General features: G+C 36.8%; 2 protein-coding genes across 2 annotated transcripts in view; one reads left to right on the top strand and one right to left on the bottom strand.

Moving 5' to 3' along the window:
* LOC134750580 (alpha-2C adrenergic receptor) overlaps nucleotides 1-21,704 on the top strand; it is a 661,861-nt gene that overhangs the window by 554,256 nt on the left and 85,901 nt on the right. The gene's annotated exons all lie outside the window — the stretch shown is intronic.
* On the bottom strand, nucleotides 11,789-13,104 carry LOC134750652 (ommochrome-binding protein-like). The gene is made up of 2 exons (XM_063685875.1): nucleotides 13,035-13,104; nucleotides 11,789-12,586 (listed from the first exon to the last, which is right to left on the bottom strand). The coding sequence occupies exons 1-2, from the start codon at nucleotides 13,077-13,079 to the stop codon at nucleotides 11,789-11,791; spliced, it is 843 nt and encodes a 280-aa protein (XP_063541945.1). The 5' UTR covers nucleotides 13,080-13,104.

Genomic DNA, 21,704 nt, shown 5'->3' with positions numbered 1-21,704 from the left:
CAGCTACTGGCCGGTGACACAAAAGAGGTGTAGAAAAACAAATAACTCACAACTTCAGTGTTATTAAAAACGTAAATAAATCAGCACGAATACAAAACAAAATTCAGTGAAAAAAACCCTATTTAAAGTGTTCCACCAGAAAGCAGCCATTAGTGCCATCACCCATCGCCAGCAGAGGCCTATGCCACCAGCAGACCCGAAACCAAACCTTAAGCAAAGCTAGGTTCTTTTGAATTAATATAATACAATCACCAATATACAGTCCAAGCTGGCTTTATGCCACAGTGTCCTTGTAAAAGGTTATATTATAGCTTTATGTATGAACAATTTCGATAGTGAAAAGATATTACAGAAAATGTAGCGTAATATTACATACAATAATTATGCGGCCACTGCGACATTTTATTATTCTGTAAATGGCAACTTTAATAATCCTAAAAATTGGTATAGGCACAAATTTTTACGAAAGCGTCTGCCATCTGACCTTCCAACCCAGAAGAAAAACTAGGCTTTATTGGGATTAGTCCGGTTTCCTCGCGATGTTTACCACCGAAAAGCGACTGGTAAATATCAAATGATATATCATATCGTACATCAGTTCCGAAAAATTCTTTGGTACGAGCCACTTTAAACCCGCGACCTCCGGATTGAAAGCCGCACGCTCATTACTTCTGTGGCACCAGCGGTTTTTAGGGTACATAAAATAATAGTATAATCACGAAGGTAAATCGGTATCTATGTACCTAATCTATGTAAGACAGACCGAGTGCTATCTCGTCTGACTTAACTAACCGTATTAATACGATCGGTACCGGTAACGTTTCAAAGCGGTAAACGGCTTAGCTCGATACTCGAGTGACATCGTCTACAAATGGGCGCAGCCATCAATAGGCTGATTCTGTTAGTAAGTCAATCGACCATCATCAAAGTAGTTTTAACGGCCATCTCCTGTCTTTGTATCATCAGATCAGCTCGATGGTGCCATAATATTGCATTGTCACCCAACTTACATATAGGTATGTATAGTTTCAGTTCGAAATAAACTAATATTTAGTTGCAGCATACTTTTTAATACCGCATAAGCTTAAAAGCGTTTTACCAACTTAAATAGCTGCTTAAAATACTCGTAGACTCCAGCCAATAACGAGGAAACATCCTAATATTTTGTGCAGTAAAGTTGCTAATAGGGGCGCGGTGGAGCGAGTTTAGACGGCTAAATGTGGCTAAATATATTTAAAAGCTAATTTCATCAAAATACTGTCTTTTTCATAGAACTCCATGTATTGTATGTTAGGTACCTACTATATATCCACAGATTTAATACAATGAAGCTTACGTTTAAAAAATAATTGAAATGTGCAAAATGAAGCGCTGGTGGCCTAGCGGTAAGAGCATGCGACTCCGGAGGTCGCGGGTTCAAACCCCGGCTCGTACCAATGAGTTTTTCGGAACTTATGTACGAAATATCATTTGATATTTACCAGTTGCTTTTCGGTGAAGGAAAACGTTGTGAGGAAATCGGACTAATCCCAATAAGGCCTTGTTTTCCCGTCTGGGTTGGAAGGTCAGATGGCAGTCGCTTTCGTAAAAACTATAGCACTGCCTAACGTCAATTCTTGGGATTAGTTGTCAAGCGGACCCCAGGCTCCCATGAGCCGTGGCAAAATGCCGGGATTACGCGAGGAAGAAGAAGAAGAAGTGTGCAAAATGGAAGCCATCACGTATAAGTTCCACAAGAAATTGTAGAAAATTATCGAGGGCGCCACTTCCTACGTAACTGTCACATTTTTGATGTAAAATGCTTAAACATGAGTGCGAAAGAAAAAACAACTGAAAAAACATTTTTGCGTAATGATACGGAACCCTTGATGCGCGAGTCCGACTCGCACTTAGCCGGTTTTTTACTTACTTATCTTCTTATTTTGGTAAAAGCATTTCGGCGTAGGTATTCTTACTTACTCGTAACAGTATTAAGAGAAACTTCTGCTTTGCAGATAGATTTGATTAGCTTCGGGAAGTGGGTTGATGACTTGTTAACATATGGACAGATTCTTCCCGGGGTTCCGATTAGGTACGTGTGTAGGTATAAGGAGTCATTTTTACGGTTCCGTAGGGTAAAAACGGGACCCTATTACTAAGGCTTCACTGTCCGTCTGTCCGTCTGTCCGCCTGTCCGTCTGTCCGTCTGTCCGTCTGTCTGTCTGTCTGTCTGTCACCAGGCTGTATCTCTTGAACCGTAATAGCTAGACAGCTGAAATTTTCACAGATGATGTATTTCTGTTGCCGCTATAACAACAAATGCTAAAAAGTACGGAACCCTCGGTGCGCGAGTCCGACTCGCACTTGGCCGGTTTTTATTTGTATTAGAAAATTCCAGGTTCGGATCTCGAATTTTCATTCAATTCGCTTTCAGAATCTTTCATAAACACTCATTTTCTAATGCCTTTCATTTTAACATCATTCAGAGCTTAATAATAGAAATGTAGTCATAGTCATAGTCAGTCATTTATTTTATAAAGCCAATTTACAAGTCAGTTGCTAAATAACATCAAATTACTATACAGTAAAGTTCATCGATTAAGTTACATCATATTAAAATAACAGTAAAATAACTTACATAAAAAATTACAATAATTCATTAAGTACATAAATAGTAAAGTCACAAATTCATTGAAATTATTATAACATCCATAATAGCAATATAAAAATAATAAAATTCAGCATGATTAATATATAACTATATGTATCTAATTAGAAGCGTAAAAGGACTAGCTGCCCTTATACATTAAAAATACATTGTAATTATAGAACGACCGCTTAATAAGCCAGTGTTTTCAATTAAGACGGCGTTTAAAGCTATGCAGACTTGTAGCCTCAGTGACAATGCTTGGCAACTTGTTGTAGACCGTTGGGCCCATCACGTGAGTTAGCTTGGACGACTTCGCAAGTTTTCGGCTAATACCCACGAGCTTGTGTGCGTTTCGCGTATTGTACTCGTGTACCATTGCGTTCGTTTTATAGGACGTAAGGTGTTCACGCACGTATACAGCCACTTGCATAATTACTACTGCGGGTAATGTGAGAATGCCTAGTTTTTGAACAGTAGCTTCGCCGGAGCATCTAGCGGCACTCGTGAGATGATGCGTATGGCACGTTTCTGGAGGCGAAAAACTCTCCCACTCAGCGCAGCGCCCCCAGAGCTCCGCCCCGTACTGTATTAGAGAGTGGACTGTAGCAAAATAGTATGTACGGGCTACCTCCGGAGTCACAGACTTGACGACTTAGGGCGAAACACGCGCTGCCTACTGTACGTAAAGCAATGTATGTAAATATACATAATTAGGCATTAAAACACTCGTGTTATGTTGTCATGGAACACGCTTTCAGCTCGTCACGTACAAATACATACATATATACATACATATAATCACGCCTATTTCCCGGAGGGGTAGGCAGAGACCACGGATTTCCACTTGCTTCGATCCTGACATACAAATACAATACAATACAATACAATACAAATACTCTTTATTGCACACCTCATTACAGAAAACAATACAAAGAATACAGAAAAGAAATGGTAGAATACATAAACCCATTACCTACTCGTTTTTTAAAACCTTTGATCATGTAGCAATCACATAAACTACTGCTTTTACGTAGCACTACGTCGTGCAAGAAATAATTGCAAGTCTTTGACTGTAGCACTTTGTTACTCTAACCCGATTGGCTCCCTCGGAAACTGAGCGCACATTCCGTTACTGTGACAAGGTAACGTAGAATCGCTGATGCGAGCAAATGCGTTTGGAAAAATTGCATGCACTTTGGATATTGGCTTTGGGACTTTTGCTTGTTTTCTTAGTATTAGGGTAATTTTACTTACAGAAGACAATTCTAAGTTTAGAGTAAGAGTTTTTCTAAAGTATGTACTGTCTGCGCGCCAATTCCGTGCATTCGGAGGTCGAGGAAGTGGGAGGGTGTGCGCCGCGTCCGTACGTACAAAATGACAACTCTGTCAGGACGCCCAACATTCCTTACATTCCTCAGCCGTGCACGGAATTCGCGCGCGGACAGTATGTACCTAAACATTTAATTGTAAGTAAGTTAGGGCGGGATTCCACCCAGTGTGCGGCACTGTGCATCGCAAGCATTTTTGTACTGAAAATCCGCACAGACAGATGGAATCCCGACTTAAGACAGGTGGAGATTACAAAAAACCGGCCAAGTCCGAGTCGGACTCGCGCACCGAGGGTTCCGTACTTTTTAGTATTTGTTATTATAGCGGCAACAAAAATACATCATCTGTGAAAATTTCAACTGTGTAGCTATCACGGTTCATGAGATACAGCCTGGTGACAGACACACGGACAGACGGACAGACGGACAGCGGAGTCTTAGTAATAGGGTCCCGTTTTTACCCTTTGGGTACGGAACCCTAAAAATCAACGAATTGAGAGCCTTCTCTTTCTAAAAGTCGGTTCAAAAGCAACCAATGGGTTTCCAAACAGTCACTTTCTAACAAAACTTCCGTGAGACACTGACATATGAAGACACGTACATTTCAGTCTAATCTTAAATCATTTAGAAATATGACGTGTATTTTTTTAAATTCGTTTTACCAATAAATAATCTGAATATTACGTATAAATAACTATTCAAATGTACACGACTCTAAATATACAAATTAATTTCAATTAAATTCTCTATTAATTATCTTGCCAGTGGGCCAATCGAGCAGTCGAATTAATTGATTTGGCTAATTATTCAGAATAATTGATTGAAAACGATCAAATAATCATTTAAACAGTGTTAGGTACTTTTGTTACCTAATTAAACTGTACAACCCTTTTGTAATACAGCTCACTAATTTGATAATTTGATTGCCTCAATTGTTTTAATATTACGTGGTTTGTATAACCAGCCGCGCTAGCACATGATTGGCGCGAGAGTATTTTGCCGCGACATAGACTAGCCGTTCCCCTTTAATTCATACAGTTAGTAAAAGACGGGTAGTCTATCTCGCGGCGAGATACTGTCGCGTCAATCATGTGCTCGGCCACAGCACTTTAATTTGTTTAGGCTAAAATTGACTTACCTGAATGCTTAATTTAGTGTAGGTATTAGAGTCAGACGAGTAACGAAGAAATTAACACATTACGTTTTTTTTTCCTGAATGTGTAAGTAGCTCCTGAGAGTCCTAAGGTAATAAAAAGTATGAAACCTTCTTCAACCTCTTTAATTATCTTTTTTATTCATAACACTAATTAATAAATAAATAAATAAATAAATATTATAGGACATTCTTACACAGATTGACTAAGTCCCACGGTAAGCCCAAGGAGGCTTGTGTTATGGGTACTCAGACAACGATATACATAATATATAAATACTTAAATACATAGAAAACACCCATGACTCAGGAACAAATATCTGTGCTCATCACACAAATAAATGCCCTTACCGGGATTCGAACCCAGGACCATCGGCTTCACAGGCAGGGTCACTACCCACTAGGCCAGACCGGTCGTCGAATGTCTAATAAGATCCTGACTTTTGACAAATGTCATTATTCCAATGATTAATACAGTATGCTTCTTTTTGTTGTCGTGTTTGTTTGAAAATGTATTTTTATATCTTTTGTTCTTATTAAAAAAATATTAACGTTAGAGCATTCCTGAGAATTAGCCCTACGTGGGATTTCAGGGCTTTGTCCAATGGCTAAGGTCACCCTGTATTACCCGAAGGCCAATCCAAACGTCCATTTGCATATAAAAATAATCTCATTTTGTTACCATTTAATTTTCGCGTGGATTTCGCTTGTTTGTAATTTCTAATTTTAAGTAACGATTATTTCGCATATAAACTACCATTAAATACCAATTAGGAACTTAAACTACACATTAGAACACAATTAAGATTACAGGATATAAAATAAAATAACAAATAAATAAATAAATTACTTATATTGACCGGGATATAGACCGTGATTACCTTTTATATTTTGTATATTTGCGTCGAAATATCGGGAGCTCATAAATAATACAAAAGGTAATCACGGTCTATATCCCGGTCAATATAAGTCTAGTGAAACTAACCGTGAATCATTCAAAACTCTAAATAAATTAATACTTAAACAAAACCAAACAATTACAAGCGAAACAGCGGGTAAACAAGCAAACCTGAATTTGATGACAAAATGAACGTTCGAATTGATTTCCTGATAATGAATAACATAGAGGTAATAAACGAAAATCGCTTGCCGCCAGCGAATCGTATTTAAATTATCGAATCACCGGTGACAGCCGGAAATAAACGATCGAGTTTAACCGAGCCTGGATCGTTTTGTTGATATTATGGGGTGCCGTGTGTTGGGATTGACATAAATTGAATGATTGGATGCGTGGCCTGGTTATGAGTGTAAAAAAAAGATTCATCTACTTTTGTTTTCTATACTATAAACATATGAGCGGCTTTTTGGTGGCGGGTTCGTGTAACATAAGATCAGTATTTAAATTAAAGTAGATAACGAAAGTATTACGTGTCATTTGCATACCTAAAGCGAGGTTTAGACTAGCAGGAACTTGCATGCAATTACATTGCTGACTACTAAGGTAAACTGCATTCAAAATGTTTATCAGATACCGCAATGTATTGAAAATTGCATGCAAGTTCTTGCTAGTCTAAACCTCACTTTACACTTTGGTGACGAATAAAGGCAACATTTGCATTTGTAGATATTTATGAATGCAACTAGGAAGCGTATTCTGATTGTAGTAATAGGTTATGAATTTGCAAATGTTTGTTAAAATTATCTGTTGTTATACGTTGACAAAATTTTTAATTCCAGGCAAACAAAGTCGTGAGCGAAGCGTATTTTTCAAACAGCATGAGTACGATAAGAGATTTCATCTCAGTACTATTTTGAGTTGACATCTAAGCTGTCACCGTAAAATAACTAACTAACATGGCTCAGCGACCCAAAGAGGGTCTTGGCCTCCGAAACGAGAGCACTCCACTTTTCCCGATCCTGCGCCGTTTCCTGCCAATTATCGGCTTGAAGCTGTCGCAGATCCGCTTCTACACTGTCTCCCCAGCGGTATCTGGGGCGACCTACCGGGCGGCCACGGCCACCAGTCGGTCTTCCTAAGTACGTCCTTTTGGCAGCCCGATCCTAAAACCGTCGATCCTGGTCACCGTAAATTAACTTAAATAATCGGGGCGAACTACTGGCATTATGATCGTTTTACATCTACTCGAAGTGGATTTAATCTGCAGCCGTGGTACCTGCAATCGCTTCAACACTTTGAGCTTGCAGAGTGTTTTCATTAAGGAATCGGCGTTACCAAACGATAGCGGAAGCGGTAGCGGTAACGGGAATGGTAGCGAGATAAGGAAAGAAATTGTAATTTTTATTATTATTTGGTACCGCCTGAAACATTGAGGAATGATGACACGTTGAGTTTCATGAAAATATCTGGTTAATTAGATAGGAAAAGAGCAATGTATCACAATAAACTGGACACTATAAAAATAAAAATGAAATTACCTTTATAATTTATTTTATTTTATTAAATTATGGTATGATAGAAAATGGTTTCATTCTATTCTTTCCATATGAATATACCTACTCCTTGTCCTAAAAATGGTATCTATGTTTTTTGTACACAAGACTTTGTATAACTTTGTTAAATGTATAATTAGAGTGTTATTTAAGATTAAGGTAAGTACCCTTAGGCTCTTGGTAAAACATACAACTGCTACAAGTACAAATAAATGTACAATACAATACACTACAAATAATATAATTCATTAATTAATTTTTTTGTACGATTTCAAAGTAACCCAACACAAAAACGTGTATGTAAACACTATAAGTGATAAAAACGCCACCATTACAGCCGCACAGCCGTGTACCCGTTCCGCTTATCACCACCCTACACCCCTTAAAGCATGCTCATAAAAACGGTCTATGCAAAATCGGTGTTTGCTAAATATGAAACCCCATTACTGGGTCGCAGGCGCACGATTTACTGCTGAGTTTATTTAAATCGCTATGCTAATGTGCTTTAAGTCTAAGCACAGAAGGACTTAAATCGCGTGTTTTTAATATGATTATACGTCGTTTGCTTTGGATAAAGTTTTGAATATTAAATGGAGGATCCTTTGTGTGACGCTAATTCTTGTTAGTAATTTTAATCGCAACTGCAAACAGGTTTTTGCATATCGTTAATGTTTGGTGTTAGCTGAGGAATTATTGAAGTTTTAGAAAGTTTAATATAAAAGATACTTACAAGTACTCTGAAAGGCGATGTTCTGTTAAATTTGTATTAGAATGCGATTAAAATGATTTTATAACATTTTCAACTTTCGCGGTTTGAACACATATTAAATCACATTTACAAACGGGTCTATCGCGAATTTATTTTGTTACCTTTATTTACCGACGTTTCGACACACCACGACCAGTGAAACCTGTGTCGAAACGTCGGTAAATAAAGGTAACAAAATAAATTCGCGATAGACCCGTTTGTAAATGTGATTTAAAATGATTTTGGTACCGTAAAACCACCAATATTCAGCAGGTGTGTTTGCCTCATATATCATCACGTAAAAAACATATTATAGGTAAGCTTTTAGTCGATACCGCTATCCAAGGGGGCAATAAAGTAATCTACCTATTACATAAAAACATAAAAATACTTATTTTCTAGGTCGTACGACATGAAGGTCGGTATACGCGATGTAGTCCGTTTTCGTAGTTTTGTTTCATGAATAACTAGTTATAGAATATTATTTAGAACATGACGATCAATAGGAGATACTCGTACTGAGTTAATAATCCCGTATTTTGTTTTTGACATGAATGCATAAAATTTGTTGACATAATATTGATTATTTGTAAGACATTTTTTGATTTGTATCTATTAATTTATTAAATAATATTATGTAAATAGTCATGACGATCATAATATAAATTCATGTAGATTAGTCTAGCATAATTTATAATGTAATTTCATATTATGAGAATAAATATCTTATCTAATCTAATTAATCTATCGGCGGAGGATCTCCGAATCCCACCTTTCTGCTATCATTCTCAGGATGCTATTTGAGCTCCCCCTCATCCGCAGCACCACAGATGCCGCCATACTATGGCATAAAAGTCCTCTACGCTAGCATCGGCAAACATCCCAGAGGCGCTGCACAATCGAGGAAGCCCAAACAGCATTCTGAAAATGTTCTGGCATTGCGTGTACAAGTTACTCCCATCTCAAAGGCTTAATATTGGAGTACGCTCTGTTCTTGAAGGTTTGAAGGTCGTATCGGTTCGGAAGTACCGCGAGCGATAGTTTATTCCACAGTAAATCATATTATGTGTTTAGACTACCACAACAGGAAACCATCCTTGAAATACATTTACATCAAAATACACACACACTTTAAATACACTTTTCGTCGGGTATATAGTCACACAAATTTAATCTCTGCTTTGACATTTTGCTGGGACATCAGTTAGCCGCGACCACGACCAGTGAAACCTGTGTCGAAACGTCGGTAAATAAAGGTAACAAAATAAATTTGCGATATACCCGATTTTAAATGTGATTTAAAATTATAAGTATTTAATTTCCGAAGATTTGGCCATTTCTCCACAAAATGTCACAACTTTTCCAAATGTCACCCGCAAATAAACGTTGCAAATAATATCCCGTCAAAATGTGATTTCTGGCATATTATATGACGTGCCAGCGACAGGACTTGGTATTGAAACACAGATCGCTTAATTTAAGATAGAGCAAGTGGAGCAAAATTCAAGAATGTAAGGTCAATACGGGAAAGTGTGGCATACGGCTAAGTGTGGCTGGCATTAGGACCTGTATGCTGGTACACATTGGTTAGGTAGTGTTTATTGCGAGTTCACACATTTGCTACTTGCATTTAATAGTAGCAAATATATAAAATCGTAATAAACACTAAATACCTAATCAACATGTAAACATGCTCCAATGTGTTAACATGCCCCAATGTGTAAACATGCCCCAATGTGTAAACATGCCCCATTGTGAAGGCCATTCACGCTTATCTCGCAGCCACACTTATCCGTATTGAGCTTAGGTACTTACTCGTAAAGTTATTTTCATTTAAATTTTTTTGTGATTCTGTACGCAGAAGCGCTGGTGGCCTAGCGGTAAGAGCGTGCGACTTGTAATCGGGAGGTCGCGGGTTCAGAGCTTGGCTCGTACCAATGAGTTTCTCGGAACTTAATATGTACGAAATATCATTTGATATTTTCGGTGAAGGAAAACATCGTGAGGAAACCGGAATAATCCCAATAAGGCCTATATAGTTTCGCCTCTGGGTTGGAAGGTTAGATGGCAGTCGCTTTTATAAAAACTAATGCCTACGCCAATTCTTGGGATTAGTTGCCAAACGGACCCCAGGCTCCCATTAGCCGTGGCAAAATGCCGGGACAACGCGAGGAAGATGATCTGAGTCTGTATGCAGTGTCTGTAGAAGGTAGTCTGCGTATTGAAATCAACCGGATTATTCGGTGCGTGCTGGTGATGTGACGTGTCCCGATCGAGAGTAGTTTTGGATATCTTATACTAACGTTTATGGCATAAATAGGGGAGCTATTTCGGAGTGACAGTTGGGGATTAATATTTTTGATAGTTGCGGTGTTATATATATGTATTTTTTTAATAATAAATAAATATTATAGGACATTCTTACACAGATTGACTAAATCCCACGGTAAGCCCAGGGAGGTTTGTGTTGTGGGTACCCAGACAACGATGTATATAATATGTAAATATTAAATACATAGAAAACACACATGACTCCGGAACAAATATCTGTGCTCATCACATAAATAAATGCCCTTACCGGGATTCGAACCACTAGGCCAGACCGGTCGTCAAATAATATTATTATAGGACTTTTTCTAACATTTAATTATTACTGAAAATCGTAAATTAGCTCGGGGCCTGGAAAGTCGTAATAGTTATTAATAAAGTCATAATAATATATCAAATAATAGAAAGTCTCGTAGACGTCAAATCGTTAGCGATGTAGTGACAATATATTATCAGGTCGACTCTAAATATTCTAATGTAACAACTTGTTTACGCTTTGAACTGGTTTTGATACGATCTTGACGGTCGTCTTTTTGGTTGGCATGCACGGCTTTGGCTCTCACATTCACCAATTAGCGTGAGCGACTATCAAGGTCGTATCAAAATAAAATTAAAACCGTAACAAGTTGTTAAATCGGAATCGGGCCCCGGAATCCATTAACAGCGTATGTCGGTTGAAATTGCTTATCGCGGACACTGTACCAATCAGAGCGAGTGTTTGCTGCTCGATACGTGGACACAGGGTGGACACGCTATACATCAACAATCACTTGCGTTTCTATGTGTGAACGGTACGTCTGTACACGCGTCATGAAATCATCATCTGTGAAAATTTCAACTGTCTAGCTATCACGGTTCATGAGATACAGCCTGCTGACAGACAGACGGACAGACAGACGGACAGACGGACAGCGGAGTCTTAGTAATAGGGTCCCGTTTTTACCCTTTGGGTACGGAACCCTTAAAAACCTGTGTGAGTATATCAGTAAGGTAAGGTTGAGCAAGTGACAATAATTGAACATCAATTCATTGCATGCATAGCACTAGCAATTTTTCAAAGAAACGAAAGTTTTACGTATTTTTAACTGTAATTATTATTTAATGTTCTTACTCGGGTCACACATTTTTTTATATTATTCCTTAATTTTAAATCACTCTTCATTTCGTAATAATCTAAAAATACTAACATTATCTGCAAGTATCAAATTATCATTTTTATCTGTCGTTATTCCTACAATATTCTTCTCGTTCATAAACTTTTGCAGTCCATTTTTTACAACTGTATATACTCCACGATCTGTGCAAAGATACACTACACCATTATTGCCTTCACCTATTGCATTTACTGCATGAGTTTTTCTAAGCCCTTTAAGGTCCCATTGGGTCTCATTTTTGTCATAAATGTAAATGTTGTTCTTAACAGTGAAATATACTATTCCTCCCTTACTGACAAGGAAATGGTCTAACTTTAGATCCATAAATTCAGAAATATGTGCAAACTGACCATCATATTCTATGAATACTTTCTTATCTGGATGCCGAATGTAATACAATCGTTCCTTGTAAAAAAGGGATTTTATGTGAACGTCCTTTTCAGCATAAAATTCTGGTTTCTTCGTTTCCATGTCGTACTTGTAGATTCCTTTAAGTCCTCCTAAATAAACTACATCATTGTCTTGATCTATAGCGCTGGCACATCCTTTTTTTATTCCCATAACAGTTTCTGTTTCTTTTGTGTCCATATTGAAAAAGGCTACTTGGGAATCAAAATTTTGAGGTCTGTTAAAGCAGAAGAACAAAGTATTGGTACTTTTGTGGACGTTCAGGCAACAGGGTTTCATATCACTTCGGTTCCATAATAATAGGACCTCTTTTGTGTAGTATGTTTTATAATATTCTATATTTTGCACTGGTGATGGATTTAATATCAGGCATATTAATATTGATATCTGTAAGAAAATTATTTTAATTTTACAATTTATAGTTACATTTCTTGCTTTCCTGCAAGTATTAATATATAAGCATTTTTATCAATCAATAAAATTAGGAATAATATAATGGTTTCCTTGCTTAGACACCCGAAAAATAATTGAAAATTCTAAAAAACCTTGAAATCAAAATAAATTAACTCATAACTAGAGTCTTGTTGCGCTGTTAGGGTAAGTTGGAGAGTAAATGGACACCCTAATTTACCTAAAAACATTTATGTCTTTAAATTCTATTTCGGCAATGCTTTGAATAATTTTGTATTATTCTATATTTATTTCTTTAAAACTAAAAATATTTGAAGGAAACTGAAATATGTTAAACCTCCCTTTATGTTCTTCTATTTAAAAATATGAGATCTTCCTGCCCTATCACGATGATTTTCTTATAATGTCATCACTATGTACGTACCTGTATGTTCACGAACGTCCTTAGTTTAATGCACAGATCCATCATTTTAAAACCCACAATACGGAAGCAATGCACTCGACACACTAAAGATTTGATATATCGAGATAACAAGTAACGAAGACGATATTATGTTACAATTGTGTTATGAAAACATCGCGGAAAACGATATTGTTAGCGTCGTGAACGTTTGTCATGTTAAATCAGCAATTAATATTAAACATGTCTTAAAAACAACCTGCGCACAGCTTCGCCCCGTATGGCAATCAAGTAAACTGACACGGAGAGTCAAGCTCAGAATATTCCGGTCAAACGTAAAAACCGTATTGCTGTATGGGTGCGAGACGTGGAAGGTCACAAAAGACATCTCGCGCCAGCTACAAGTCTGTATTAACCGCTGCCTCCGCCGCATTCTCGGTATATACTGGCCCGAGAAAATTTCCAATATCAACCTGTGGAGATGCTGCAATGAGACTCCGATCGACCAGCAGATCAAGCGCCGGAAATGGAGTTGGATTGGGCATACACTCCGAAGGGATACTGAGCACATACCGAGGCAAGCCCTAGACTGGAATCCCCAAGGAAAGAGGAAACGTTGCCGTCCAAAGCAGACCTGGCGCCGGACTATCATTGCAGAGGCGAAGGCTATTGGGAAGACTTGGAGCGAAGTCAAGCACGAAGCTCAAGACCGATTCAGATGGCGGCGCACTGTGGACGCCCTCTGCCCCACCTTGGGGACATAGGACAATAAGTCAAGTAAGTCATGTCTTAAAAACAATGTTTTGAGATTTTAAGACACGAACGCGCAGCCAAAAAGCCACTCCCATACTATTGATGTTACGCTCTCATTTTAAAACGATATACTAAAATTACACGAAACTTGTCATGAACATTTGCTTAATATATATATATCTACATGCTTACAAAAACCTCCTCTTTTGTCATGTAGGTATATATGATTATTTCGTACTGCAGCTTAAAAGGCTTCATAAATATATTATTTCACGATCACATTTGTATGTTTCCTTTTTTTGTTCACTTACCTCTAACTGGCATTATAAATTATGTAGAAATCAAACTTGAAAAGCTGGTACACTGAAAATTAATTAAAAAATTCGTTAAGCAAGTAGAATTAAATAAACACCTGTAAAAAAATTACCTTATTCTTGAACCAAAACACCAAAGGCAAATCTTGGCCGGCGGCCGGCAATTTACGCGTCGCTAATTAAAACAAATGCTATTCTGTAATTTCGTCACACCGGCCCGCAAATAACATACTCATACAGTAAGCTAACTAGTATATAATCTAAAGGGAAAGTCAAAATATTTAATGGAGTACAGAAAATTGGTCATATATATACATGTTACACGCACAAGAAAACCCAAGTTATATATTTTATTACCAAAAGATGAGGATGACTCATCTGAGTCAAAATCATGAGCATTCATCATTTTTTTTTTAAATTGTGAATATCATTTATTGAATAAATTACAATTACATTACTGAAAATAAATTGATTACACAAAAATTAAAACTAAATCTAAATACCTACTAAATATAAAATACCTCTCCCAAGCTACCCGCCTCTGGAATGGAACCTAGAATGCTGGCGGCGTTGCCCCTTTGCACCGCCAGACTTAATCTCTGTGCATTAATTATAAATATATTAATAAAACTATTATAGGGACATTCTTACACAAATTTACTAAGTCCCACGGTAAGCTCAAGAAAGCCTTGTGGGTCGTTGTCTGAGTAGACAACGATATAATAATATTGATGACGACCTGTCTGGCCTAGTAAGTAGGGACCCTGCCTGGTAAGCCGATGGTCCTGGATTGGAATCCCGGTAAAGGCATTTTTTTGTGTGATGAGCACAGATATTTGTTCCTGAGTCATGGGTGTTTACTAAAGAGGGAGGACCATGGGAGGGCTTCGTCACTTTTTCTTTAAGATATGACATCTATTTCAGTTTATAACTTTTTAGGAAGTCAGAGAACCACAGTTTATGTCTTAGTCAGATTAGTCTGATCGAACCTTACCTACTGTAATCCTTAGTTCATATGTTCGAGCTTTTGAAATTATTTTTGTCCCGAACTGGAGTAGGGCCAGCAAACCAGGTTAATAAAAAAAACTTGAACCAGATATTTACTGTCCTTAACCTCGTAAGGCCCAATGTGCATTACAATGTACACTCTGTTTCAATCAAATTTGAACCTTACACTAACTGAATTAAGTAGCATTTCTTTTGTTTCATTTTCTAAAACAAACGAGTCACCCTAATCTTCTATACAACAAGGTTCAAATTAAAAATAGGGAAACTTTGAATGGTGGGCCTTACGAGGTTAAGATTAATGCTATTGATATCGCAACGTGTCCTTAGATAACGTGTCCTGCATACCTATGAATTAAAACCAATTTAATCCTTTACAGTCCGATAATTACGAAAAAATACATCGAGGTTAGCGGGGACCGTAGAGCTGGCTCGTTCCTCGCCCAACGGATCGGCACAGCCATCCGAAGGGGGAACGCAGCCAGCCTTATGGGCACCCTTCCGCAGGGATCGGACCTGGGCGATCTATAAACTGATGTCATATACGAAGGAAAAAATGACCAAAGCCTCCAGTGTCCAGAGCTGGAATCGAACCAGCGTCCCCCGTTTACCGGACAGGTGCCTGAACCGCTCGGCTATCCGAAATTTCTAAGTATATGACAATTTCCCAAAGGCTTGTGGCGCCCCCTGGCGTGACGAAATAAAAACCGAACTTTTTTCGGTAAGTTAGTTTTAAGTTTAGGTTAAATTTTATTTAAGTTTGTTATAATTAAGTATGTATTTGGTTTTAATAAATACAAATAAACAAATATTGTTGCATTAACAATGTTGGTAAGGCCATAGAGTAACTTATACTAGAGCGGTACTGTCATAGTAAATTTTTTTACCCCAGTAAATTCACTGCCATCTGTCGACACACTTTAAAACTAAAAATAAATATTTATAAAAATACAATAAAATGTATTGAAATATGGATAAATGATTTTTTTATTTGCATTAATTATTTTTATATGATTTTGACCCATGTTCTTTCACTGGTATGCGTTAAAATTATAAATAACAAACGAAACAGTCAACGCCCTCTATACGAGAGTAGGCCAAAACTAGTGGCGCCATCTGATCGAGAATCAAATTTTCGTGATTTTCGAGGCACGTTTGTTCCTTAGACTGTATCCATCTATTACGGAGTTATATCTATCTTTGGTAAGGCCAACGTACAAGACGCAATTTTGAGATGAATGTATAAATGTTGGCGATTTGTAACCATCATGTGAATGCATCATACTTACTCGTAATATTGTTTGCCTACTTACGTCCCTAATTTATTTTCTACATTATACAGCGGGACTGTATTCTAGATAGTAAGCTCTCTCCAAAATATTTCAAAATAGTCCTTGTAAACTAAACCTAAGAAAGAATTTGGATTGCTCATAATTTCTGATTTCCACTTAATTTGGACTTTAACAACCTGTTTGATACATTAAAATGGAAAAAAACAACTATAAATAAAACTAAAGTAACCTATAAAAACTACTCGAATAACCTGCCCCGCATCGTTCCCGACGCAAAGGTGCCCATCATGCTCGCTTTTTATTGTACCTAGATAATTTTTTGAGATTTTTTTTTTTTAATAACCTGTAGTGTCCCACTGCTGGGCAAAGGGTTCTCCCTTTGATTACCATATTAGATAAAAATAAATCTTTAAAATGGATACCTTAACTATCATCTTAAAATCAGTGATTCTTACTTAATTTAAGTCTGAAAAGCACATATCTAATTTACAATTCTCTTTTCATCCAAATTGATGCTTTTTGCATATTTTAATCTAATTACTCTCTAGATTCTGGACAAACTCTGCCCTCATCTGCATCTTATAAAACTTATCCCACCAAAAATATTTTCATGTAAAATGTTGCCAAGACGAAACCATAAGGCTGTCAAAAAGTTATGAGATCTCTTGTAGATTTAGAGCCAAGATTTTTACTCTACAAGTCCTAACTTTACAAACTCTACACTTTAGTCAAATTTTTTATGCTTCAATAATTCCACTATTGACATCATACCCCGAGAATTTTTTGAATGAATGAATGAATATGTATTTATTGCCACAACAGCGAATACAGAAAACACAATATCATAAAGTTACTTAACCTATAAAGATTATATCTATAATCTATAATCTTAACCTAATATCTGTAACTTAATAACTAAACATTTGCTGTGACAAATGGTTTGGGCGTCAGCATAATGTTGCCAGCATCAACTCAGCGTGAGTGACACTGCAGCGCTGTTTTTCAGCCCAGACCAAGATACCAATTAAAGTTAATTAAATTAGCTCCGTATATAACTACACAACGCAAATACAATTCTCACTTAGCCAAATCTCAAACTTCAATTTATATAAATAACAAAGTGCTGAAAATCTCTAAGACTACTCATCTATTTTTATTTATTTATTTATTTTGTTTATTTGGTGTAATCCAACGATAAACGACAAAGTGCATCGAGAAAAGGTAGGCTTATGTAGGTAGGCCTTGCGCTTCGCTTTGCTCGTCTTGGCGGGGGCACTGCCGTGCCCCCATATAAAACAAGGTCCCCCGCCGCGTCTGTCTGTATGTCTGTATGTTCGCGATAAACTCCAAAACTACTTAACGGATTTTCATGCGGTTTTCACCTATCAATAGAGTGATTCTTAAGGAAGGTTTAGGTGTATAATTTGTTAAGGGTAACCCGTGCGAAGCCGGGGCGGGTCGCTAGTCTCTCACAAATTTGCTTATCTTTATTTGCCAATTTCTTGTAATCTTCCAGAGGCGCTTACTAATTTTAATTCATCCCCAATCGAAGATCGCTTGAAGGATCCATAATTGTTTTTTTTGTTTCTTTGTTTTTATACTTTGGCTTAAGTCTTATCTTGTGAAGTAATTGAACTGAAAATATTGGTTACCAAAAGCAATTTCATTTTAAATTAGGTTTTGAGGAGATCTGGATATTGTTTATTTTTATGCTTATTTATAAATTGCCAATTTGCATAAATTTTGCGTCGTTAGAAGGAAATAATATCTTGGCATTTTAATTTTGACCTTATTTACATGAATTGTATTCCTAAAATATTATAATCATCAATCATAAGAATCAAGTAGAGGAGAGTGGCCAAAAGCAAGTACCCCGCCTAAAGCGAGTTGGTACTTGGTGCTGTTTTATTGCGAAAAATAGACACTGTCAAATATATTGTACATATATAAATTAATCTTTAGATTTGAGATAATTGCCTTGCCCTACCAGGGCCCATGTGAAACTACTATATATGTAACACCTGTGTACCATGGATGCAATAAATAAATATGAAATATGTATGTAATGATTATGTGATCCCTTCAGGGCACCAGAGTTATGATATAACATACGATAAAACTCAAAATTTCTATATATATTTACATTGTAGCCAAGATATACTATTATACACAAAGAGACCGTAAATTAGTACAGATATTGTAGCCGCAAATTTGAAATCTGAAGTAGCGCAGCGAAGTTCGGCGCCATTTGCTTTTTGGTAACTGTCAATTTTCTAACTTATTCAGGGGTCGCAAACTTTTGAGAAGAGCCACTGCGGTAAAAATCATAAACTAGGTAAAGCCTGACCAGGAATATATGATCACGCGCCATGTTGCGGAATTTCACTGGAACTAAATTTTTCATATTATAGTGAACTGTCACTTTATACATGCACAACAACAGCGCCGTCTTGACAATGATTATATATTACTGGTCAGGCTTTACCACCCTTGTCACCTAGTTACTGTTAAGTGTCTTTTTGTGGCTACAATATTTAGCGTTGTAGTAGATAGATAGATAGATAGATAGATAGATATATTTATTTCTAATTGGAAATTACATGTTATTTTCACTTAAAAATATCACAAATTCACAAAAAGAGTGTCAAATGTAAACAAAAATTATAATAAGCAACAAAACAAAATATAAGATAATCATACAAACCAATAATGTGAACATAAAGAAATAAAATTTATAAATAAAATAGTCAAATTCCGAATTGAAGTAATTTAAAATTTAAATATGAAATGTCAATGTTGTAATAAAGGAAAGAAAGCGGAAAGCGCCGAAATTTTAAAACGTAATAAATATAAGAGCCTCGGTAGAGAGTATCATTTCATTCCATTTGGAGTTGAAACTCTAGGTCCATGGGGTCCCAGCGCGCACAAGTTGTTTGCAGAAATCGCGAAGCGTCTGGTTGACGTAACTGGTGACCGAAGAGCTGGCGGCTTTGTCGCACAACGTATCAGCATTGCAATACAGCGGGGAAATGCCGCCAGCATCCTTGGTACAATGCCTCAAGGGCCTATTTTAGATTTAAGCTAGTTATTAATTTCGTTTACGTAGTACCACTGTATATATCTTGTATGTAAATAAATTTGTGAATTATTACAAACCTAAAAAAAATGTTGTAATACTAGGGCTTCCTAGTTAATCTGATGTCAGAAAGTCATAGAACAATGTCAAAAATCAAATACAATACAATAATATAAAATCAAAAATTTACAATCTAATATCAAACAAAAATACGATATTAATATTTGTATTTTTCACTGTACTCTTTAAAGGGGCCCACTGACTATCAGTCCGCCGGACGATATCGGCCTGTCAGTTGTTCGGAACTGTCAAATTTTTGTTCTAACTGACAAGCCGATATCGTCCGGCGGACTGATAGTCAGTGGGCCCCTTAACAGAGTACAGCGATGTCGATAATAGCAGCTCTTTAAGTCGGCAATCAAACAGTATGCCTTAGTCTGTGTTTCAAACATTAAATCCAACCTAGTTAAGATAATGTGTTTTACGGTTAATATTATGAACATGTATTTAAATTACGTGTATTATTAGTTTTGTTGTACAGTCGCCGTCAGATATATCGGTGCGGCCAAGGTGCTCAAAAATATCTGAACACGCACTCTAACGCCTTGACAATAGAGGCGTGTTCAGATATTTTGTGAGAGCCTCGGCCGCTCGGATATATCTGATGGCGACTGTACTTACTAATACCTAACACTATATGGATCAAATGATTTGAAATAAATAATTGAATTGAATTGCAACTGACGTGTAAATTATTTTTTTGTTTCAGGTAATCAAGTGAAATTAAGGAAATAGAAACAGTGGAATGGAACTTGGTATTCAATTCAATTCAATTTTTTTTTTTAATAACTATAAGTAATCTACATATAATCGCACTTAAACTATCGTGAGACATATTTCAAAATATTTATCAGTACGGTTTTTACTCACTATTGAGGAAGGATTCCCAAAGAATCCGAAACATGTCGCCAAAAGCGACTAAAAATAATAGTGAGTAAAAACCGTACTGATAAATATTTTAATCTACATATAGGTAAATATCAGATTTTTTTAAGGCCAGAACGAACTGACGGATAATGTAACTGTTTTAGATATAAGTATATCAATAACAGGGAATATGTAATTATCTTACTCTTTGTATCACACCTTCATGCCCTCGTATAACATGGTTAAGGGTTGAAAAGTCACCCTTTTTAGGATTACGTGACACTTATAGGATCACTTTGTCGTCCGTCTATCTGTCTGTCTATCTGTTAAGACCGTTTATCTCCGGAACGCGTGGATATATCGAGTTGAAATTAAAACCATATATTCATTTGAAGCTGTGAAAAACTCAAACTTCTAAGATGACGTAAAAAACCGGCTAAGTGCGAGTCGGACTCGCGCACCGAGGGTTCCGTACTTTTTAGTATTTTTTTTTATTACAAAAAGGCAAGCATTTGACCGCAATCTCACCTGATGGTAAGTGCCGATGCAGTCTAGGATGGATCATGCTTACCTAAAAGATGTCTATTCACTCTTGATTTAAAAAGATCCAAATTTGTTGTTATAGCGGCAATAGAAATGAATCATCTGTGAAAATTTCAACTGTCTAGCTGTCACGGTTCATGAGATACAGGCAGGTGACAGACGGACAGACGGACAGCGGAGTCTTAGTAATAGGGTCCCGTTTTTACCCTTTGGATACGGAACCCTAAAAAAGATGCGGCCCGAGAAATGACCACTTCCACTCCTTATATTTTAACATGCGCCCGAAATAAGTTAGTTTATGAAAACGCCAGCAACAAACATTTTCACTGTTTTAAATAGGACCAGAATATGAACGAGTGCAATTTTGACAGTGATGCAAAAAGTGCGGTCGGGCAAATTGTTTAATTCAATCTGCTGTGTGCAAATTTAGCTCGTATTTTGGCCAAAACCTCGTCCTGAATTTCGTGGGTTGGCGAAAAACAAAACCAGTATGTTACAAATTTACCGTTCTGGGTAGTGAGGATGTTGACAGTATTTAGGTAAAAAATTATTTTACACCATGCACGAAATAAAGCACTGGAAAATTACTGAAGGCAGCTTGCAGTGATTTTTTGAGACAAATTTTATTTAATAAATAAGAAAATTGGAAGCGAGAATTTCTAGTACAAAGAAATAAGAGCGAGTAGAAGTTTTACATACAAAACTTCCACTACTCGTTTATAGGGCGTATTTAGTTTTGATGTCTATGAATAAATTATCTTAACATAGTTTACCTAGATACCGA

The sequence above is a fragment of the Cydia strobilella genome, chromosome 20 (assembly GCF_947568885.1).
Source record: "Cydia strobilella chromosome 20, ilCydStro3.1, whole genome shotgun sequence".
NCBI classification, from domain to species: Eukaryota; Metazoa; Arthropoda; class Insecta; order Lepidoptera; family Tortricidae; genus Cydia; species Cydia strobilella.
The sequence above is the reverse complement of the archived record's forward strand: the minus strand, read 5'-3'. Positions and strand labels throughout refer to the sequence as shown.